The sequence below is a fragment of the Gouania willdenowi genome, chromosome 3, assembly GCF_900634775.1.
Source record: "Gouania willdenowi chromosome 3, fGouWil2.1, whole genome shotgun sequence".
Lineage (NCBI taxonomy): Eukaryota > Metazoa > Chordata > Actinopteri > Blenniiformes > Gobiesocidae > Gouania > Gouania willdenowi.
In genome coordinates this window covers 41,540,824-41,564,528 of record NC_041046.1, presented here as the reverse complement: position 1 = coordinate 41,564,528, position 23,705 = coordinate 41,540,824, and the positions used below count along the sequence as shown (strand labels likewise).

The 23,705-nt window shown below is 38.5% G+C and overlaps 1 protein-coding gene across 1 annotated transcript; it reads right to left on the bottom strand.

The window, feature by feature from the left end:
* Positions 1-15,635: 15,635 nt before the first annotated feature.
* Positions 15,636-23,015, bottom strand: LOC114460911 (uncharacterized). The gene is made up of 12 exons (XM_028442783.1): positions 22,890-23,015; positions 21,102-21,240; positions 20,430-21,024; positions 19,343-19,484; positions 19,140-19,283; positions 18,989-19,063; positions 18,097-18,155; positions 17,419-17,609; positions 16,935-17,335; positions 16,488-16,587; positions 15,897-16,101; positions 15,636-15,805 (listed from the first exon to the last, which is right to left on the bottom strand). The coding sequence occupies exons 3-12, from the start codon at positions 20,962-20,964 to the stop codon at positions 15,666-15,668; spliced, it is 1,992 nt and encodes a 663-aa protein (XP_028298584.1). The 5' UTR covers positions 20,965-21,024; positions 21,102-21,240; positions 22,890-23,015; the 3' UTR covers positions 15,636-15,665.
* Between the last annotated feature and the right edge of the window lie 690 nt (positions 23,016-23,705).

Below are 23,705 nucleotides of genomic sequence, written 5' to 3'. Positions count from 1 at the left end.
AACGTGTCTAAGATTAAAACCAGTACGAGTTTTATCCCACAGCCCAAGGCATGCCAGTGCATCGTAGACCAATGTACGTGCAAAAACCGCTACTGCAAACCCAAGCGCTGCCCCGGAATCAAAGATGCAGCCAGGCCAACAAAAGGAGCGTGGGCCAAGGAGCTTCAGGCGACCATCCCCCGGCCGAGCAAGCCCCAGAAGTCCCCAAGATCCCAAGCCGAGAGGCAGTCACTACCCCCCCATATACACATCCGAGAAAGCTCCAAGGAGCCGAGGACCCAGCGCACCCCGCCACCAAAAGATACACACTTTTAATATACCACCGTATTGGTATATTGATGACACAATGTTCAGAACGCTACGCTGCTCCGCGTCAGACCAGAGTCTTTTCATGGTTGCACTGCAAAAGTAAACAGTAGCGCTCTGGTTACGGTGTAGACTTAGTAGAACATTATGACACAGAAGAACTTGTGTCAAAAAGAGGAGCCATGTCTGTTGTTTGGTTGGCAGAAACTAAATGAGGAGGAATCATTAAGAGTGCAGTTCCTAAAAGCACATTACTGGCCTTACTTTGCAGCACGGTGGCACTTATATTTTCTTCTTTGTGAACATGCCTGTTGGGTATTTAAAGATGAGGCACTATTCCTTTTTATATTAGACATTTTTATCTAAAATCATTTAATCTTGCACTAAAGTCTAACGTGAATTTTTTCAATTATTGCTTGATTGATCAAGCTACATCACAGATGTGCTCTGTTTAGGGTTGAATGGTAAAATAAGGTGAATAGAATAAATAAGGGACATCCTGGATCTGTTTTTTTGCTCTTCTTTATCTTTTTAATGTATTATAAAAGTATCGGATCGGGACACGGTATCGGCCAATTCTCAAAATCAAAGGACTCGGACTCAAAAAATCCTGATCGGGACATCCCTAATCGAGTCAGCCTGCCTTGGCTTTGGGCCTCATTCCCAGTGGCCTCGTCAACACTTACTATAAAGGTGACGAATCTCTTCCCATTTATTAGTAAGTTAACAGTGACTCTAAGGTCTGTAAATGTGACCATTCACAGATGAGTCCATGTCTGCTCTAGTGGTTAGGTTATGTTATGATTCAGTCCTATTTATGCGGACTGTAAATCAAAACCAGCAACATCAGAATACGTGAAAGAATATCGGAAACGCCCCTCTAGAAATCTGCAACCCCTAGCACTCCCAAACCATATGTAAAAAGGTGCCAACAGATTTGTCAGGGCATAAACTGCAATTGTGAGTTGGTAGGGTTTTCATTTCATAGAGGGTGTGAGGTGTATAATAAGTGCAATGGATAAAATTAAAATGAATGGTATTTTGCCAAATTGAATTCCAGTTACAAACAGGAGATGGCAAATCCTTCATCCATGCTTGGTAAGGGGACAGGGGATTAGCAGTTGCCTCAAGTAAAGTGCCATGAAATGCAGAAACTCTGCCGTTGGTTTTAGTAAATAATGCATGAAATGGATGGCTGGACAGTAAGCTGTTCTGAGGAACACCGTAGTTGCGTATTGCCGTGTGCAGCTGAAGGTAGAAAAAGAAAGAGCATCCTGGTAAGTTAAAGATATTTTAATTTCTTGGAAAGAGCGTAAGCCCCCTACCCCAGAAATATTGCCAAAAGTGTGCATACCCTTCTTGCTCCTTGTAGGGAATGAGATTGGGTGTCCTCCTACCTGTAGAGAATAGTTATGAAATATGGGTGAATGACGAAACCATTTTTTATGTAATATTGCACAGGGTATTTGTGTGTTGTCAGACGGAGATAAGCACAGTGATGATGCTGCCAAACATAGTTTGTGTTTTTTTCAGGGAAATATTGGAATATATTAAGTTCTGCAGTCTATTTGGGTGGACAATGTTTTTCTCAATTGGGCACCAAGAAACAAATATAGAAAGTCCAACTATTTAGAAAGAGGACGTAAAACAAAGGCCTTGCCTTTTTGCTTTTTGGAGGGTTGAGAATTTCAATCGAGCCTTCTTTTTCCTCCATATAAATTTTGAGACAGCAGAGTGCAACTCTTTCCAGTAACCACTGGGTGGGAGTCGAGGAAGCATTGAGCAACCAACATCTGATATCCTACATTTAGAAACAGCTTCTTGCTTTCAATTTGTGTGTTAATCTTCTTTCCATTCAGATCAGTATCTGAGCTGTTCTTACTCTTCAGTCACGTAGAAACTACTAGGTTTAAGTGATTCAGTTATATCTTAGTTAAAAATGTGTAAAATGTCATTTAAGCACGATTTCTTCCATTGAATGAAATAATTCAGTCTGACCCGGCTGAGGAATGCCTACCTTAAACTTATGCAAACCTTTGAAAATGTCTCCCAAGTAGTTTTGGCCTTACTTTCATATAAATACAACAGCTTGACAGCATCTCCAAAGAAACTACTATTGCTAAACGACAACACACTCAAGCAAAATGTACTACATGTTTACAATATTGTACACAAAGTAGTGTTACCTTTATTACTAAAAGAGAAATTACTTAGTATCAATTCTTTAGTATTAAATTATTGTTTTATCTCTTTTACTTGACTAATGTAGTTTTATCAGGGTATTTGTAAATATGAATTATTATTGTAATTTTACTTATCTTATATATTAGTACAAGTATTTATTATAAAAAATGTAAATTGTAATAAGGACTTGATTTATATTTTGCTTTTGTAACCACTAAAGTAGTCTCAAAGCGCTTTACAATCACAGCTTATTCTCCCATTCACACACACACCAATGGGACAGAGCTGCCATGTAGATGCTAGATGACCATTGGGAACAATTTAGGGTTTGGTGTCCAACCCCCAATTTCCAGCACACCCGAAACACCTCTGATATGTTTCCATTAAATTCAATGTGCCAATTTCCACCGCATCCAAATCTGCTCCAGCCTGAGCCCTCTGCAACAGATACGCAGACCTTCTATATCTGCAGGATGCCAAAGCCGTGTTGTAGCAATTCAACAAAAATAAGCCAGTGCAAAGGACAGGAAGTAGTGCATAGACACATAATAAAATATCGAGTTTATCTTCAAAATAAAATACCCCGGGTAAACTAAAAGTGCTTTTACATAATTAAATCAGTTAGAAATGATGCTGAATGCTCTTAAATATAATGTGCTAATAGAGGCCTTTCACTCATTTTATCAGGAATTTGGCAACACGATATTTCAGCTGGAGCTGTGCCAGAATATCAGTCTCAGCTCATTTATTTATTCACGAGGCTTGTGTGGGGTTTCCAGATTGTATTTATTTTCCATTAGTTATAAATACAACACAGCAATTATTAAATGTTTCCTCCTTATCCGTGCCATATGTGAACTGTTTTTGTGTCACGGGACACACGTCCTAGGAAATGCCTTCTCTTATTTTGTGTTTCTTTGCTGTCCATTCAGCTCAGAATCTACTCAGTTTAATTGATTCAGGTCCAACTTACTCAAAAACTGGTAAAATGACATTTAAGTGCAATTTCTTTCGTTGAATGAAATAATTCTGTCTGACACAGCTAAGGAATACATACTTTAAAGGGGACATATCATGCTAAATCCACTTTTTTAGCCCTTAAATGCATTTTGTTGTATATTTAGAGTGCTTAGAAGTACAGAAAAAATCAAATTAGTCTCTTCAGGTGCTCCGTAGATATCTTTATATTCTGTTTTGCTCATATTTTTCAATGTGTTTCGATTTTTCTATTCTCTATTACGTTTTTTGAACTATTACATCACAGTATTTGCAGCGGAACTGCCAAATTAGTACATCAACTCCAGGTCCAACACTTGGAGCAATCCGCCATTTTTATTTTTCGCTTTTATTTTGTAGTCCGAAGTTACGAGAGGAGAAATCAAAATGTTTGGTTGTTGGATGTAGTAACCCATACGCTTTATTACATCGTCTCCCAGCATCAGAACCTTTTCAAAGTGCCTGGTTGAGTTTTATTTTTCACAGAAATGTACCCACATCTGTGGGTAAGGTCATTTTTGTGTGCGAAGCACTTCAAGGATGACTGCTTCATCAACCTCCACCAGTATAAAGAAGGATTTGCTGAAAGACTTTGTCTGATTGAGGGTTCAATTCCTTCTATCTTTGGAGACGATGAACAGAGCACTTCGGTAAGCTGTAAATAACGCTAAAAAGTGTGATGATAAGACGTCCCTGTCATTGTTTTGTTACCATTAGCAGTTGCACCGTCTTCATATGTTAGCGCTGTGTGCTTGTTTTAGATCCTTGATGATATGGCCTACGTGATTTAATTTAAGTCTAAAGTTTTCATTAGTCATTTCATTTTGCCATTTTTGTCTCTGAAAAGACTGTATTAAAATGCATTTCGTGACGTTAGCTTGGCTCTAGCGTTAGCTCGGTGCTTGTGTTAGCTCACTTGTTAGGGTTCTGCAGGTTCATCATCATTTTCATCTCGCTCCGCCGGGTCCGACTCTGGCTCTAACATGTAAGGCTGGATGGACAAGTCTTCTGTTGTTGACATTGTGTAAATAACCTCTGAATAAAAAGTTTATGCGCCGCTACATAGCCGTATCTCTTCTATCAAACTACAAAAATGGCCGAGCAGGGTGGAGTTGAACCGAGTGTCACCTGAAGAGGGGGCAGGGTATGGAGTGTCTCATTTGCATTTAAAGAGACCGCACCAAAACGAGTTGCTCTCAGAAGCACATCAGAAAAGGGGTTGAAAAGGGGTGGAGCTATAATAATGAGGAATTCAGACCCAAGCAGTGCAGTTCCGCTTTATATAGACCACAACTGTATGATTTATATGTAAAAAGGAAGGATTTAAAACCATGATATGTTCCCTTTAAAGCAGAACTAAGTAACTTGCACTTAGCACTCCCCCTAAAGATCCCTTATGGTTATGTCACTGTTGTAAACACTGCACCCCCCACCGCCTGCCCCACCCCACAGCAACATGCGCACCTTTGCTCTCCCAAGTCAGTAGCAACCGATCACTGAAAAATCCTAGTACAACAGTGACACTAAGGGTGCTTTCACACATATAGTCCCATGTGACCAGTATGAGGAAGAGAGACAAGTCAAATAAATGAATGATGTGGGAGTAATAGGGAAGGAAGTGTGGAAATGTGTGTGATGTGTTTGTGCTGACAAAGCCGCTCTGAAAATGGATGGATGGATGGATGGATAGATGGATGGATGGATAGCTAGATAGATAGATAGATAGATAGATAGATAGATAGATAGATAGATAGATAGACAGATAGATAGATAGATAGATAGATAGATAGATAGATAGATAGATAGATAGATAGATAGATAGATAGATTAATGGATATTTGTGTGCGTGCTGCCTGATGGAGCGCTGGATTGCGAGTGTGTGTTGCTGCTGAGCTGTACCTACATGGATTTGCTCCGTTCCTCAGACAAAGGTCTTCTCTGCCTTTTATTTTGCTGCTCCGCCATGATATAAGTTTGAGAAAAGTGAATTTGTAGACAACCGTGTGCAGTTACAGGGCTGGTCATAATCTAGCATTAGTTTGTATTGGGCTATCATAAAGTAGTACGTCTTGCCACCGGGTCAGAGGCAGGGAGAGTTGCAAGTGCTGTTTTCTGGCCAGAGAGAGCAGGGAGAGATGAACACTTGTATCACCCTCACAGGGACTATGAGAAGGATTTATTAAGGTGAAAAAGTTACTTCGTTCTGCTCTAGACTTGGGAAAACCTTTGAAAATACCTACCAAATAGTTTTGGCCTTATTTTCATATAAATTCATCATCTTGACAGTGTCTACTACTAATACTAAATGACAACACAACTAAATAAAATTAGTTAATTTTAAATGAAACTTTTGTTTTTAGTTGAGGGCCTGATGTTCCGCAGAGAATGTTGACATGAAAAAGAATCAAGACCCACTTTTATGATATGGCTGTTCAATGTTGTCCCATTTATCTCTTTTAACTTATGTAGTTTTGTCTAACAGAGTATTTAGCAATATTAGTATTTATTAATTATCCACCCGCTGCTGGCACACGTGCCAAGTTTGTCAGCTCACATTTTCTCACAACTATGGGGCAACTGGGAAACTGGTTTGGCAAGGCTAGGCTCTGCAAGATGATATAAGTCCTGGAAAATGTTAAGCAATACTTTATAAATTGATGGTGAACATGTCATAGACTGCCATCAATATTATTATTTTTTATTATTTATGCACTTTGGGTGAAGACTAGCTGAAGAAGTCCATGCATCATATTCCTGAGAACCCCCACCTACCCACACTCCCAAACCCAACCAAGGAGGCGGGCACCCGCCAGCGGGCCCAGAGCCAGCAGGGGCCGGACCTTAGGCCAGAAGGACCCGGAACAGAAGCTGCACCGGGAGCAACCCCCCCCAGGGACGATTACCATGTCCATAGCCGCCGAGGGCATCAAGGGGACGCTGCAAGTCGCCCCGCCGGCCCCCAGGCGCACTTTCTTCATTTGTTAATTTGTTTATGGACCAAGTGTCTGAAAGCTCTACAAAACTAATTATTACCGACAGGGTGAGGCCAGATTACTGTTTGCCTGAATATCTGCAATTGTTTACTGATGGGGAAGTTGAATGAAAATATCTTTGCCTTTTGTATCACAAGTTATCTCAACAAACTTCTGTCTATCAACAGATGCCCTATATTTAGAAATAGCTTCTTGCTTTCTGTTCATGTGTTTATCTTATTTCCATTCAGATCAGTATCTGAGCTGTTGTTACACTTCAGTCAAATATTTTGTCACCACACCCGTCTATGACTTAAGCATAAATGGTGGTCACTTTATCTGGAAGAAAAAGCACATCTCATTAAATTTTTTTTAATGATTAATAAATTAAGCAATGGTGGGTTCAATTTAATAGATTTTCATACCATACATTCCAAATCAAATGGATAAAAAATATATCTGTTAAAGCCAAACTCACTATGGAATTTCATCTCAACACATCTATTTGAAGCATTAGAAGGGATAAACTTAAATTTTAGCATTGAAAGGCTTCCGGTTAAGTGCTCCAATTTTCACAAACAACTATTGTTATGTTGGTCTTTAGTTCACACACAATTTCTCACCTCGTAAGTATTATATATGGAATAATAAGGATATTTGTTTCAAACAGAAAACTATTTTCTTTAAAAAATGGGTTGACTGGTATTCTTCATGTACATCAACTTTTTAACAAAAAAGGCATCACCTATTCATATAGCCAATTTCTTAATGTATTCAACTTTTCAGTTTTGCCCAAATAATTTGCTGTTGTAATGGATGCTATTCCCTCCAGTGTGAAAATGTTGAAGTCCTACATATGTACACACGCCGAATGATGACACGTCACCTGAGTTGTTTATTGGTAACTCTGATCCTTTTTTGAGTTATAAAACTAACAATAAGTGTATAAGAAAGCTTATCATAAGGGAGTCCATCAATAAACCAGCATCTGTTTTTGTATGGAACAATGCATTTATGGACTTACACTGGAACTGTGTTTGGCAACGGTCTAGGAAATACTTTGTAACTAATAAGATTCGAGAGGTATGCCTGAAAATTTTACATCGATGTGACCCTGTAAACAGTATTATTTCAAAAAGTCACCCAAATGGAGATCCTCTGTGCTCTTTTTGTCATAATGCTGAAGAATCAATTAACCATGTGTTTTGGGACTGCTCACATACAGTTCTCATATATTCTGAAATGACATATTTGTTTGTGAATGGAAAGCTTAATATGAATACACAATTTGATTTAAAAAAAAAATAAAAAATTATTATATTTGGTGTTTATGGAAAAAACATCCTTCCAATATTGGCAAAATACCATATACACTGCTCTAAATTCTCCAATCACAAACCTAAATTCACAGTTTTCCAATCACTTTCATCCTCATACATAATCACTTTAAAACGCTGCACCAACTCTAAAGCTGTGAAGACCAAAGAACGTTGTATTGAATTTAAACTGTAAATGTGAATTGTATACAGAATTATTTCTCTCTTTAATTTATTTTTATACCTGTATGTTGATGACTGATTTAAAAGCTGACGTTTGTAAATGTACATAACTCAAGCCTCTTGCTTTGTTAATGTCACCTATTGTAAATTGTATCAAAAAAAAAAAAAAAAAAATGGTGGCCACGGCTCTCATAGACGAGCCGGTTTTCCTCCACCTTGTTGCTCTACAAGTACTTTTGAATAAAACAACACAGCTAAACCTCTATAGCTGATCTTTAATAGTGGTCAGTTAGAATTTACTATAGTTACCCTTTAATTGCAGGTTTGTCTTTAGTTTTTAACCCAGTGTTTCCTCTGTGCAGCCCTTTAAAGCAGGATGGACTTTTGAAGAAGATAACAACTAAACCTCTATTGATGTTTTTTGATAAAGATTGCAATTACGATTTTCTCCAACTACCCTTTAATTGCATGTAATTGCATGCATCATACTTCACAATAACCTCCAGTGTTTTCTCTGTGCAGCCCTTTGCATTCTTCCGCCTGCCGTGGTTGTGGGGTTTCTCCTGGTTTACTATAGATACCTTTGAATTGCATGTAATAAACTCCACAATCATCGACAAATTAACTAGCAGTCACATGATTTTTTGGAAAATAGGCCTGCACCTTAGAGTTGTTTGGTCACATGATTTTCTGTAAACGATACAGGTTTTTACTCAGGCTGGCACGTCTCACAGGCCTGGAGGCTTGAGCATCATTAACAACATGACATTTGATCTAAAATGAAATTAAAATGTCACTCCAGTCATAATAGCAAATAGTTGTCTGACATTCAACAATCATTAATCTATCAGGAAACAGCGACACAATGAATATGAGTCTTAAGATAGCACAACACGCCTACCATGCATGTTTTGGCCCATGTCTCCATGGTTCAGAATTGTTTCAAAACATACACAATATTAAACCTGGGCCCTACATTACAAAGATGGATTTTCTTTTATCTCGCCAAAGCCTGGGTTTTGATATATCTGATGATATGTTATACAAAGGTAAATATTTTAATCTGATAGACTAACCTACATTTGTCAAATAATGTATTCATATGTACAAATCTAACGAATCACAGTTGGGCGCTCACGTACTGCATTGAACTGAGATTTGTATCTACACGTATAGATTAATCAATCATTAAATAGTAACTGACTGATCTGAGTCAGTTATCAGCATTCCTTCCTTTCTGACTTTTGCTAAAGCAACAATGTTGCTTTTGTCCTGAATTATGGATTTTAATACTTCTTTGTTTTTAGAATAATTGTCCGTTCCTCTTTATGTACCTTTTTATATCCTCCCTATGATGAAGTTATTCTTGCCCTTCCTTTGCGAGGGCTGGTGATGCTCACAATTATGCAATAAATTAAAATTAATTTATTTAAATGCAATAACAAAACATGCATTGCTATCTATAAAAGATTGCACTTGTTGCAGTGTTAACCTTCGACAGGGTTCCCAACCAGGGGTATGTGTACACTGAGGGGTTCTTTAACACATCTTGGGGGAACACAGTAACATTTGTCAATTGAATTTCTAACATTATAGGACACATTTTTAAATGCACAAAATCCTTTATCCCCATTGTTATGGTAGTGGCTTAGCGCATGCGCTACCCTGGAGCGCACCCATGGGCGAGGAGGTTTTACTGTTTGGAGTTAGGAACGTGTATGAATAAATTTGTCTCGGTCTCAATGATTAACGTACATCTAACAAGACACCCATTTATCAATGATTTGTGCCTAAACACTTTGAAATACATAAAAAGACTAAGTTCAAAATCTAAAATGTCCAAAACAAATAAATATACAAAAGGAAGTAATTGCTACTTGCGATATGACTAAAAGGATAAGGGGTACATGGGACAAAAATGTTTGGAAACACAAAATAGGTCATAATGTGATGCCTGACCTTCAACAGTCTGATGATCTAAATATTTCATCAACCTCCAGTTGCACATGTTTCAGAGAGCTTGTTTTTCTTACTAAAGGGTGTGAGCAAATAGTTTGTCATTTGTTAAAACCAACTGCTGATGTTGGGAACAACCTAAAACTGGTTTGGAGAACATCACCACTTTTTAAACAAAAGGTTGTCCTTGAGTTAAGAAAACAAACATCAGATTGATTGGCTTCTGCCTGAGGTCTAACTAAAAAAAACTATGTCCAGCAGGGTGGAGACAGTCCCAGATTAGACAGATTCGAATTAATCAAAGATGTTTTCTTAACACAAGGACAGCCATTCATACAGACATTGATGTTGTTCTCCAAACTAGTTTCAGTTATTTTATTCTGCTCACATAAAAGGGGAGGAGTTTGCAGTCCCTGCTTTTAACGGGTTTGCTCTTTTTAACTCTGCATTGTGGTTTCAGTTTCTGTTGCTAATGTAAGCGGAACAAATCATGTTGGCACTTTTGAGTGAGGGATGTATCAGTGTGGAGCTTACATTGTTCCTCCATGAACTTTTTAAACATTTTAATCTCCGTGACCTCCAAAACATGCATGGTAGGCGTGTGTTGTTAAGTCACAGCGACTCAGGTAAAACATCTCTCACATTCCAGTGAAGTAAATGGAAAACCCAACACTTAACGAACTGGAACTGATGACACTTTATCAACAAAAATTGTCAATTTTAATTGCAGACCCACTAAACAACTGAAAACCCAACAATGTCCAAATACTGTATCTGTCATAGAAGATTGTTGCCTAATAATTCTAGCAAGTCTTCTTTTTTGAACAACATGTTAAGGTTTCATTTATTCAGACAACATTTTGGCAGTCAAAACATGGCAGGAGATCAATCTTCCTCAGAGGCATGTCTTTATGAGTTATCATTTGTCATGTGCAGGTGTAGGTGCAGACCCAAATGCAGGGATGGAGGCGGAGCTCAGGTGCTTTATACCAACATTTATTGTTAGGTATGTCCTAAGACCTGTACGAGTTGTTGAGTTACTGGCATACATCGTTGTGCCTAACCTCGATTCCTACTTCAAAATTGCAGCACATTTCATTTTTTTTAAGCAGATATGTATTGCTAAGCTTAGTTTCATGTCTGCTTAAGGATAACAAGTACTGTATATGTAAAGGTATTTTTATACATTATTTCCCCCTAAGTGTCTATTGGCCCATCAGCATCATGATATTTTTATTATTTAGATCAAATGTCATGTTGTGAGTTATGGAACTAATGATGCTCAAGCCTCGAGGCCTTTAAGACGTGACAGCCTGAGTAACAACAACCTGCATTGTTAACAGAAAATCATGTGACCAAAGAACTCTAAGGTGCAGGCCTTTTTTTCCATAACATCATGCGACTGCTAGTTAATATGTAGGTGATTGTGGTGTTTGATACACGCAATTAAAGGGTATCTATCGTAAACCGGGAGAAACCCCACAACCAAGGCAGACGGAAGAATGCAAAGGGCTGCACAGAGGAAACACTGTAGGTTTAGAACTAAAGTCAAACATGCCATGCAATGATGAAAACACTATAAGGTATATGTAAAGTGGGCGACTGAGGTCCAGGTGGTAGAGGGGTGGCTTTCTGATCCAAAGTTTGGGGACTATATCTTTGTATGTGTTGAAGTGTCCTTCAGCAAGACACTGAAATCTTAAATTGTTCTGTCCCATTGGTGTGTTTGGTAGTTATAAAAGCACTGTATAAATCAAGTCCATATTACTATTTAAAATATATATAATAAACTTTTATTTCCAATATATAAGACTAGTAAAATGACAATTTATATTTACAAATACTTTGTTGAATAAAATTACATTAGTCAAATAGAATAGATCATTCTCTTCAGCCCTCAGACCCTCAACTAAAAACAAAAGTTTAATTTGTTAATATTAACACATTTTATTTGATTGTGTTGCCATTAAGCAATAGCAGTTCCTTAGGAGACACTGTCAAGCTGTTGTATTCATATGAAAGTAAGGGCAAAACTACTAGGAAGGCATTTTCAAAGGTCTTCATGAGTTTAAGGTAGGCATTCCTCAGCTGTATCAGACGAAATTATTTCATTTCATTTTTCATTTTATTATTTATTTCATTTCATTAAAAAAAAAAAAAAAAATCATGCTTAAATTACATTCTACTAATTTTTGAGTAAGTTCTAGCTGAATCACTGAAACTGAGTGATCCTGAGCTGAATATTCTGGCACAGCTCCAGCGGAAATATTCATTGTGTGGCTAGGGTTGCCAACTTCCTGATAAAATGAGTGAATGTCATCTATCATCTTTTAATTCATGTCATCTTGTCATCGAAGACAAGCTCCTTAGTTTGGATCCAGCTTTTGGTCCCCATTGTCGGCAATCTGTTTTGCTTTAATGCTTTGTAAATTCTAGTGGAAATCATAAATTGTGAATACCCCGTATCGTTGGTCTTTCCATCATTTATTGAGGACTGGGAACAGACACTATTTTTTTTTTTTTTTTAAATATAGTTGTTACCTACCTTCTAGACGGTGCAAAACATGTATTTTCTGTTTGGCGTTATTTAAGTTGCAGTCCCTAAAACCTTTGGATAGACATCCTAGAGGGGGCATAATTGCTGTAGTGTTGAGGTATCTGGTGAGTTAATGGCTACTTTTGAGTTGGAAGATTTTGTGGTTAATCCTACCTTAAGATGGGCATACACTGTATGATTTTTGGCCTATTTTGAGACGATTTTCCCCCCTCGTGAGGGTATCGCACTGTTGAAGCCATGCAATGGACCGGCTTACCTCAAACTCTCACACTGCACATGCGCAAACACCATAGGACCGCTGTGAAATTAACAAACCGCACTGCCCACGTTTGTCCAGCCAGTTCCTGGTCCATCCCATCGTTGCCTTTTCCATCCTACCCACTTCCGGGTTCTTCTTCTTCTTCTGTTTTAATGGCGACGCTTCAGAGATTTTCTTCTTCTAATGTTTACGTTGCATTTCCGGAAACAAGACCCCGAAGTGTCGTGTGTGGAAGTACAGTGTGAGCAGTCAGGTCGTGTGAAAGTGTCGATCCGTTTAGTGTGAGCACATGAATCGTGAGCTTCAAACATTCAAACTTTGCAATTGAGTCGCACAATTTGAGCTGGAGCTGAGTACAACGATTGACAAAAAAAATCACACAATGTAGGCCTGCCTTTAGCTGCATATAATGCATGTAGGATTTGTTTGATTGGGTTTGAGCTAGCAGGGCATTATAATATTACTGTCTCAACTTCATGGCATAGAGGTGAGTTACAGACAGTGGTATTAGATGCTTTAATAAAAATGTTTTAGCCTTACCTGTTTTGGGTGTGTTTTAGTGGCGGCAGAGGAAGCGTCATGGTTAAGTGCAGTGTTCCTTAAATGGGGATACATGTACCCAGTGTCGGCGTCATGGGGGGGCATTCGCGGGCCGTGCCCTCCCTGCTGACCTACTGTTGCTTTTGTCAAAACATGGCAAATGTATTTGTATTGTGCATTTCATACACAAGGCAATTCAATGTTCTTTACATAGTTAAAAAGTGCAACATAAAACGTTAAACCGTTTAAAAATCAATAAGAGTATAAAACTTTGAATCGACAAAAAATTATTTTTAAAAAAAACTCCATCTCAGTCATACGCAGTAGAAAAAAGTTCCACTTCTTTGCAGCATAACAACTAAAAGCAGTGTCACCAAGTTTGCTATAAACTCTGGGCTCCACTATCTGACCTGTGTCCATAGATCTGAGAGACCTGCTGGGTTCAGACCTGACTAACATCTCACTGATGTATTCTGGACCAAACCCATTCACAGATTTATACACCAGCAGCAGAACTTTACAGTCTATTCTGAGGCTGACTGGGACCCAGTGTAAAGACTCAGAACACCAAGGTTACAGACTTGGTCTTCAGCTTTTGAAGATCAAGACTCAAGGTTCTCGCTGATAGCAGTCCTCTTTTCCTTGTTCACAAAGACCTCCATCTTGTCATGATTTAGTTGAAGGAAGTTTTCACTCATCCAGCAGTTTACTTTTTCTAAGCAGTCACACAACATCTCTATAGGACCAGAGTCATCTGGGTTCAGTGATAGGTATAGTTGTGTGTCATCTGCGTAACTCTGGTTATCAACCTTACAGTTCTTCAGAATTTGTCTTAAAGTAAGCAAATAAAGGCTGAACAGAACGGGTCCAAGAATATGACATTGTTAATCTGTCAGATTTAAAGTTTCCAATGGTTACAACATAAGTTAGCTCCTCCAAGTAGGACTTAAACAATTGCAGTACTTTTCCATTTAATCCAACCTACTTTTGCAATCTGTGCAACAAAATGCTACAGTCTACAGTATCAAATGCAGCACTTACAATAGATCCAATAGAATGAGAAAAGATACTTTTCCTGAATCAGTGTTTTGTATTGTGTTGCTTTGTGCTGTTTGACCTTACACTGTTCTTTTTCCCATGAAATATACAGCAAATTCATTGTATTTATCAGTTGACAGTAATTCAGGGGCTATCTGATCTGTAGGGGGTGTGAGCTTTTCAATCACAGAAAACAATGTGTGAGAGTTGTTTATATTTTTAGCAATTATTTCAGAAAAGTATTGCTGCCTCGCTTTGAACAAGCCATCTTGTTCATGCATTCATGTATTCAAGCAGACTCATTTTGTCTAGAGGTCTAGATGAATTTTGGGTTTTGTTGTTCTCCCTTTAAGTTCAGCTCTTCTACAATCAGATTTCCAATTCTTCCTCAGTCTTCCTCCAAGGTGACATTACAAGTTTTTGAATCAAACTTAGTGAGCAGTGAGTTAAGTGTAAAGTGCTTTGAGTTTCTATTAAAGGTGCTATATAAGTTACTTTTATGAATTCCATACCTATCCATACAAAATAACTTACAAAGTATGCCCCCTACAAACCATGTTCCCTAAAGCTGCAACAAACCACGCCCCTTTCAAAGTATGCCCCCTACAAACCACGCCTGCATGTTCCTACGGTGGAGGTTAGGATTAGAGCGTAGTTTGTAAAATGAGTAAATGTAAAATTTCAAGTGTTTTAAGTTGAATGGATCTCAAAGGCGCACCAGAGAGAAAGTAAATGTACAACAGCAAAAAGAGAAAAAATGGACCAACAGCATCATCTTGTGGTTTCTCAATGCAACATACTTTACAATCATGCATTAAAAGTGTGAATTAAACTAATTTTCCATGTCTTTAATATCATTAGTATAATGTCTAGTTAGTGTAGTAAAAACACACTAGTCTGTAGAGCTACAAAGAACTTCATTTGTCTTAAAACAGAAAGGAAAAAGTAGTTTGGGACATTTTTTAAAATGCTTTATTAAAATTGTGTATAAAATACCACAATTTAACTCCATCATTAGAATTATTAATTAAAAAGTAAAAAAGTATGAATTAAAGAAACTACATTTAAACTTAATGACATTATGACTAAACAGTCATAATGTTAATGATTAGTTTTTAATTAAATTTTATCAGTACAAAGTAAGAAGATTATCATAACATTATCATATACATTCACTATTGTAGCAGATTATAACTGCCTTGTATCTGTAATTTGAGTATAATTTCAGTATATTGAGTTTGAGTTTAATGATTGGAGATTAAAAGATGTATATGTGTAAAGACTGTATTTTCTTTTTTTTTTTTTATCAGAACAAATCTAGAGTTTATAATTGACAAGAATCATCTGTGTGTGAATCTCTAACTTTCAGTGACAGGAAGGCGTTGATATTTGATGCTTGATGTTTTGATTTTGTAGAAAATCAATCCACAGATCATACCAACAGCTGCGAGGGCACAGCCAGAGAGGAAGACCAGGGTCAGGTTCAGGTTCAACCCTCCTGGGAACAACAGCAGCACAGCACAGATTTACAAACGGGGAATCAAACCTGGAACTTCCATCATGAAGGAGAAAAATCCTTTGTTACGTACCTGAGCTTACTCTTCCATCAGTGGACCTCTTCATGCGCAGAGGACCCTGGGAGACGAAGTGATTCATGCTTTGAATGACTGTGTCCCTCTTGTGGCGGTGATGGGAATTGTGAGTGTTGGTCCATGTGGCGTTCGTGCACCCCTGGGAGCACCGAGTGTTGGGGTTTCCTGCTTCACATATCATGACAGAGCAGCTGATGTACACCTGAACACAACCAACAACACATACACTTACTTCTTCACCTGCCCCCTGCTTGAAGAAAGCATCAGTGGGAAACCAACAGTTAGTATTTACATGTCGGGAGTGATCAGATACCTTCTACAACCACATCCAGTACTGTACACTTCCAACGGGCTGCCATCAAAACATGACCGTTGATGTAAATTACACTGATAGTCACTTGTTGTTTTTCTTTTTCTAAGGAGGTAAGTTATTCAGCATTTATGGGACAGGCGAGACAGCTTCTTTGATTGTGAATACAACTGAAAAAAAGTGTTCCTTAACCTTAAATGGAAAATTCTTTGCATGTGTGGCATGATTAGAAGCTTTAAAGCAGGTCCCTCAGTGAGACCACAAAGTCCACAACAGACCTGCTCTCGTAAGCCGATGAACTTGAAGGCCTCCATGCTGAACTGAAAGTGTTTCTCAACGTCAGATTTGTAGATCACGACTGTGGGGTCCACTTTGCAGCTGATAGGAGAAAAACACAAAGGCTGATTATTTCCAAAAATCACCTAAATAAAGCTATACTATAGTGATAGGAAAAACTAAACAGATCCAAAAAAATAAGGGAATTCAAAGATAAATATTAAAGAATTCAAAAGACCAATGCTATATATTTAAATACTGTGGAATGTCTGACATAGAGGAGTACAAGCTAGTTACTGTATTTGGCCTCACAGCAATGATAGTATGTTCTCCATGGGCCTGCATATATTGTTGATTGTCATTTAGTTAGTCAAACTATGTGCCAAAACGTATTCACAGGAAAGCCTGTTTTAGAGCCGCTGGTCCCATTAGAACCTTCTCCTGCTTACCCATTTTCAATAATAGAGTAGGTTGGAGTGTAGTTCGGGTTGTCGTACGGTGCTGCTCTGCAGGACTCCACAAACATCTCAGTGTCGTTGACTGAACTCTGGGCTTCAATCTGCATGTAGATCCTGGCTCCTAGCTCATACTCCAGTGGATAGGACTTAGGGTCGATCATGGTGTGGAACTTGTTGTCGCGGTAAAACTCAAACTGGTACGTGAAAGTTCCAAACCCTCTCTCCCACACAACGGTTTTCTTACGATGTCCATTGAAGCTCAGAGTCACATTTCCCCTTTTGGAATACTGACAGTAAAACTGCAACTCTAGCAGGTGCTTCCTTGTGATCAGGTCAGTGATGTCATCTACCGTTGTGATCTCATTCTTAAAAATAAGGTTATCATCATCCTCCTGCAGAGAAAAGGAAGATGCACTAAAGTAAAAAAAAAAAAACAAATCTGATAGAAGAGCAAATGAAACAATGGACCCTGTACCTCGATCTGAGTCCCACAGGTGTTCAGGGGGACGACTCCAATGATGTGGGTGCTGTTAGAGTTAGTCTTCAGGCTGCAGACGGTGTTTAACGGGTCATTGAGACGCAGATGATCTTCATGAAGTCCAACTAAGGAAGACTTCTTCACTTCTACTTGCATTGAGGATTCTTTGCAGATGACATTAGCTTTGACTGAAACAAAAGACTTATAAGAGTCACAACTGGGAAGTCCATGCATTCTCTAATGTTGTGGGATGAATTCTGCATTTAATTTGATTTATGATTAGCAGCTACACAAAGATAATTGCTTTGAACATAAACTTATTGTTTCTGTCAGAACTGTTACGGTCTCTTCAGAAAGACAAGGCTCGTTCAAAAGAGTCCACCAACATATACAAATGGACATATACTGAAGTTGTTCTCAGCTACAGTGTCTGTGTATAAACAGTTTTCAACCTATTGTTGTTTCTATCTAAAGTTTGAAAAGAGTGAATAAGTTATGATTGAGCAAAGTCCATTGGTTTGATTTTGGGGAGATTAAAGGAAAAGAGGAAAAACGTGTTATTTGTTTATTCTGTTCAGGTAAGGATATCACTAACCCTCTGAATTTTAAGCAATACTATATGTGTAGGCTTGCAGTTCAAAAAACAATAATGAATAAATATGCCTTCTGACTCACTTTGACTCTCCACAATTTGCAGCAGAACACATCTCATTTCAGATTGATAGATTCCTGACCTAGAAGACAAGAAATGAAAACAGATAATGGAATACAAAACAAGGAAAAGAAATGATCCTGTTTCCTTTGATGAGCTGCTGCAGCTACCCTTTAATGTAGCAGAAGAGACAACATCAACATCAAGAAATTCACTTTCTTACAATGTATGTGTGTAATGCCTAAGAAAAGTCAAGTTAAAGACTCTACTTGATTTGTTTTTAAAACTCTTCTTATGAATCGATGTTTGAACTGAGCAACCTTTTCCTGCCCTGAACATACTAAATAGACCCGTAAAATTATTAATCTTCTTTAACAACATTAAATGTTTGTATGGAAAGCATTATTTGGATACTGTATTCCTTTGTGGGCCATTGAGTAACATTCACTTTTGATAACAAGGTCAAATCTGGGGTCCTTAATAGAGACCAAAAAACTCCTCTTTCCCCCTCACTTTTGGCTAATGCTGCTTCCCGCCACAGGCAAATGCTAATGCCAAGCAAACCTGGCATATACTTCTCAATGGTGCTCTGTTATTGACTGATCTTACACACTTTTACAGAGAGTAATGCTAACTCGTTGCTCCATATGCCAATGAGACAATAACCAATTCTTAGGCTTACAGTGAGATAAGTACGTTTTTGTTAACAGCTCAGCGAAACAAAGCATTTCAGACCTAAAATACCCCATCTTGGTGTTAGATAGATAGATAGATAGATAGATACTTTATTCATCTCCAAGAGAAATTCACAGTTCCAGCAGCTTACAGGTATGGGAACACAGGGGCATGCAGGGAAAGTACAATGTAGAAATTTAAAAATTTAAATTGGTGTTGGGGTGTGTGAAGATGTCTTACTGAGAGGAGGGCGTTCCATGATGATGGTGATGAGTGAAGTAATATGGAGTGGTTAGATTCACGGTTGTAGATGTCCTAAAAAAGTAGAACATCGAAAGATTTCATCAACAATGTATTTACTTTCTGTACAAGAGCTAGACACATGACTCACCAGCTGAATGCCTCAACAGCAAAGCATACTGCGTAATATTGTCCCAGGTCATCAGCAACTGGCTTCCAACTAATGACAAACTCGCTGTGTGTTGTTCTGCGCTTGATGATATTCATCGGCCCACTGATGATGATGTCGTCGATACTGTTGGAGAGGCCATGTTAACTAAAGAATTTTCTTCTGCAGAACTATGTTTTACATACAATGTGGAGGCAGCCTGTGCTTTGACTCGGATCTCCACTATTTTGTCGGGCTCGCCCATGATGAGTGCCCCATTTTTTGGTGTTGGGTGCACAAACTTTGGTATGTAGAAACCCTCTTGACACGATGGAGCCGGCGGGTCAACTGTAGATTTAAAAGGATATGTGAAGTTGGTAAGGAGCTGTTGACCAGTTAAGTCATATATACTGCTCAGCCAAACATTTGAGTCAATGAGAGGTGAACGGAATAGTGCTATTTTAACAGTGATATTTCAGGCATCTAATAAAAACTGTCTTTAAACAGGAAAATAACTGAGGACATTTTCCATTCATCTGTGTACTGCTCAGATAGTTTTGCACCTCATCATACAAAAAGCTCCTAAACATCATCAGTAGTACATTACATATTTTTTGTGATGCACTGATAATTTTCCAGCCCTTTAATCCAAAAACTTAGCTTTAAATAAAAACAGGAACACTTAGACCCCATCCACACGTAGCCAGGTATCTGCTAAAACAATAATTAAAAAATGGGCTTCTGGAAAACTCTGACCAAAGTGAAGATTTGGGAAAAATCTGGTTCTTTACCAAATATTTACAGTTATCTGGATCAGTATTTCTGATCATGGCAACACCTTAAGGCTTGAAAGAAATATCTATTCCCTTTAATAACGATTCAGTAGGTCCAAATGAATGGGCACCGCTATTTCTTTGAAAAGTCACGAGTTTAAACTGATCCGGAATAAGTACATTGATCGGGATCAACTCCAAAATGTAATGGAATCTTATCATCTTATCAAGCTGCATTACATGTTTCTATAAGAAATTAATGACTAGCTGATGATAGGCATAGACAGAAACTTTGTTACAAACAAATATACCAAATACAATTGTAGGGATGAAATGTTCCAGGGCGACATCCTTCTTCCTTACACAAATTGAGCAAAGAGTTAAAATTATTCCTTAGCAAACAGCAACTCATTAGTAATCACAAACACAGCATTGAGCATTAATAAGCGGATTAGCCATTACACACCGCTGGACAGAGTATTAATGTGAAAGATGTTGCAATAAGGGAGAAGTCTCTTACCAAGCAAAGAGAACTGCAGTGGTAGTTTACTGAATGGACTGAAGTCGGTGTTCTGCCTAGGTGTAGTTTTGTAGTAGTTCCTTGGTGTTGCTGAAGGTGTCTGCCATGCTCCCCACTGTGGAGTGATGTGAGTGTTTGTTTGTCTGGTATGCAGCCACCACAGAGGCTTTATAGTTGTATAAAGTTGAGTGATTCTACTTGGGGGACGAGCAGTGGCCGACCACAACCACCACAATAATGGGTTCACGTGTGGGGTTGTGTATGAGGTCATGTCTGTCTGGGTGTATGAGGTCGTGTCTGTCTGGGTGTATGAGGTTGTGTCTGTCTGGGTGGTCGATGGCGCTTGTGTGGGTGTGAGAAATTCTTGGGTTGTACGTTGACCACTTAAAGTGGGGTGCCACCACCACAGAGGGGTTTGTGTCGTCCATTGTGCTGCTCTCTTCCTCCTTCTGGCAGTCATTGGATGTCTGTGGGATCGTGTTCCGTCCTTGTAGATCAGATCCATGTGTTTCTTAGAAAAGTCTTCCACAACCATCTCAAAAGCATAAACTCCGGAGTTGGCATAGCCATATTGGTACTGTATGGTGCAGGAATCCTGTCGAGGACATTACAGTATTATGGGTGGTCAGGTATTAGGCAGTGATGTAATGGTATTTTACAATTGAAACTAACCTGATCTAAGTAGAATCCTGAAGGTTGGTTACATGCATTACACTCTGAATATCTACTATTTCCATATCTGCATCGGACTCTGTCACCATCAGGATCAAAAGAGATCAGCTTGTATGTGCGTGGGCAGTTCTGAGGAACTCTGGAACAAATGATATAACAATGCTAAAAACACAAAAAAAATGATGCAGAAACACATGAAACCAAAGCCCAACAGGGCAAATAAAAAGTATGATCAATAGGCAGTAATTACAGCCAGGGAGTTGGATTTTTGTTTACCATGAATCACTATACTAAATGTGACAGCAGCATTGTAAAGTGAAAAGAGTACATCAATTAATATGAAACACTTATAATTTTCATCTCTTTTGACCAAGACGGGAAGGAGAAATGTTTCTAGAAGATTTTGCAGAGAAGATAATAAATACTACATATATTTTTAAAGTCCTGTTGGTGTTGGGTTTTTTTTTTCAGCAAAGGAATGTTATTTAGATGTTGGTTTATGTATGCAGTGACTTAAGATTAGGAGTGGGACGATATGCAAAGTTTACAGACAATAGACAATACCGGATCAAGATAATGATACAAGACAGTATTTTGGAAAGAGGGAAAAAGACCAAAACTGGCAAGAGCCAGATGGATGTGTAGCCCCTCCCTCTAACTCGAGTTCTCCAAATCGATCTGGGTCTGTCTGACTAATCCTTTCGGAACCAGGGAGGGACATGAACAGAATGCTTGAAGCTGATTGGGCGAAATGCCTGTCCATGATATGGTTGTGGCCAATCACACAGTAACAAATGATGATGTCGTCATTGGCATGCGCCGCAGAGACGCTGCTACAACAACAAGGCTCCGTTTTGCCGTCTTAACCATCCAAAAATGCACAAAGCGCATCTTGCTGTTGCTCTTTCAAAAAAGAAATGCTGAATTCTTCTAAAACTGAGTTTCTAGCAGCTTCCACAAGTTCATCCTCCTGCGTCAACATCTTTTTATTTTGATTCGGAGCTGTGCCAATAGCGGTAGCCCAGCTAGTTCCTCTCCCCGCAACTGCGCATTCGCCAGTTTTGCTTCGTCACTTCTGCCTTCGTCACACCCGAATATCCCGCCCTAAACCACAACACTGCCTCATGATTGGTTCTAATCGGTTCGGTTTGGTTTCGAAAGGCAAAGGTGGGAACAGCACAAGATGGATTTTGGTGTTTGTGAACACCGGGAGAATCTATCTTGCAGGCAAAATTTAAAAAAAACCCTCAAAAATTGAAAAGAATTTAATGGTTTATTGTACCAGCTCTGGTCATACCAAATTTTTTTTTTTAAAGGGCAAATATTGCCACTACAAACAGAACACAGAAAGAGACACAAAAAATCACGTCATCTTAAAAAGCATTGCTATCAATGTAATTTACATTACAACGCTAAACTAGAACAACCCACAAAGCCTAGATTTAAGATATGGAGATGTTTCTTTTTAGCAATATATGCATGTCAACAATCATTGGCAGCAATTGAGACCTTTGGACATTGACTATGTCTCCTGCAGTTGAAAATACACACTTGCTATGGAAAGATGTTTCAATATTGCGATATCTTTTTGTACGGTACATCGTCACACCTTCATGAAGGATATGATGGTAGTTGAATTATAAAAATACTAACTAAGAATAAGACAACAAATAGGATAAAGGTAACGATAAATTATGACAAATACTGTGCTATTAATTAGTAGACGATGAAGAAGAAGGCGGGGAGAATATGACAAGCATCATTCAGTTTTGTCTGAATGATGCTTACCTTAGAAAAGGAAGGATTGCGATTGTTGGGGACTTGTTCGGTTGTCCGGTGTCAGATCTTTTTCCAAGATTAATCAAACTGTTCCAACTCCAGGAAGAGGCACCGTTGCGTGTTTGAACCCAGCAACAGGAATTTGCCCTGGTTCACGGGAGAAAAACAAAGTTTTCAGCTGGGCAGTGTTTCTTTTATATATTTCTTTTTTTTCACACATGATTCAGAATTCAAGAATTAAATGTTGCACCTCATTTCAAACGGTTTGTCGCCCCTCACAACCCAAACTGACGACTCTTCAGTTTCGCACCATTTGTTGTTGTAATGCAGAGCGTTCATGCTCTGGTCAATGATTCCACTCTGGACCTGCGTAGCCTGACCGCAGTTTCCTTTGTAACAGTACGGCCATTGCTTGTAGAAACATCCATCAAAGGTCGCTTTTTTGCGAATGTCCACCTGAAGTAAAGACATTTTGTTAGTCTGTATTTCTTGAAATCACTGTATTAGTGATACATGATTGATAATTACCACAGGCTGTCTTTCAATGTTCACACTCATTAAAAAAAGCTTGGGGTGTACTTGACAATTTAATTGGTTACATGGATTAACAAACTTATATGCAGAGGACACGCTGCTCTATCAAACTCCCTCGTACATCTGTACACACTGAAAGGCTCCCATTGGACAAACCTTTCAAGGTTTTACCATCTCTTATTCCAAAAACGAGAGTTAGTCAATTGTATAGCTTGTTTCTTGTTTAAGATAGGCCTGCAATTTTTTTTTTAATTGTATTATTTCTAAAACATAGAATAATTTCTGAATTGT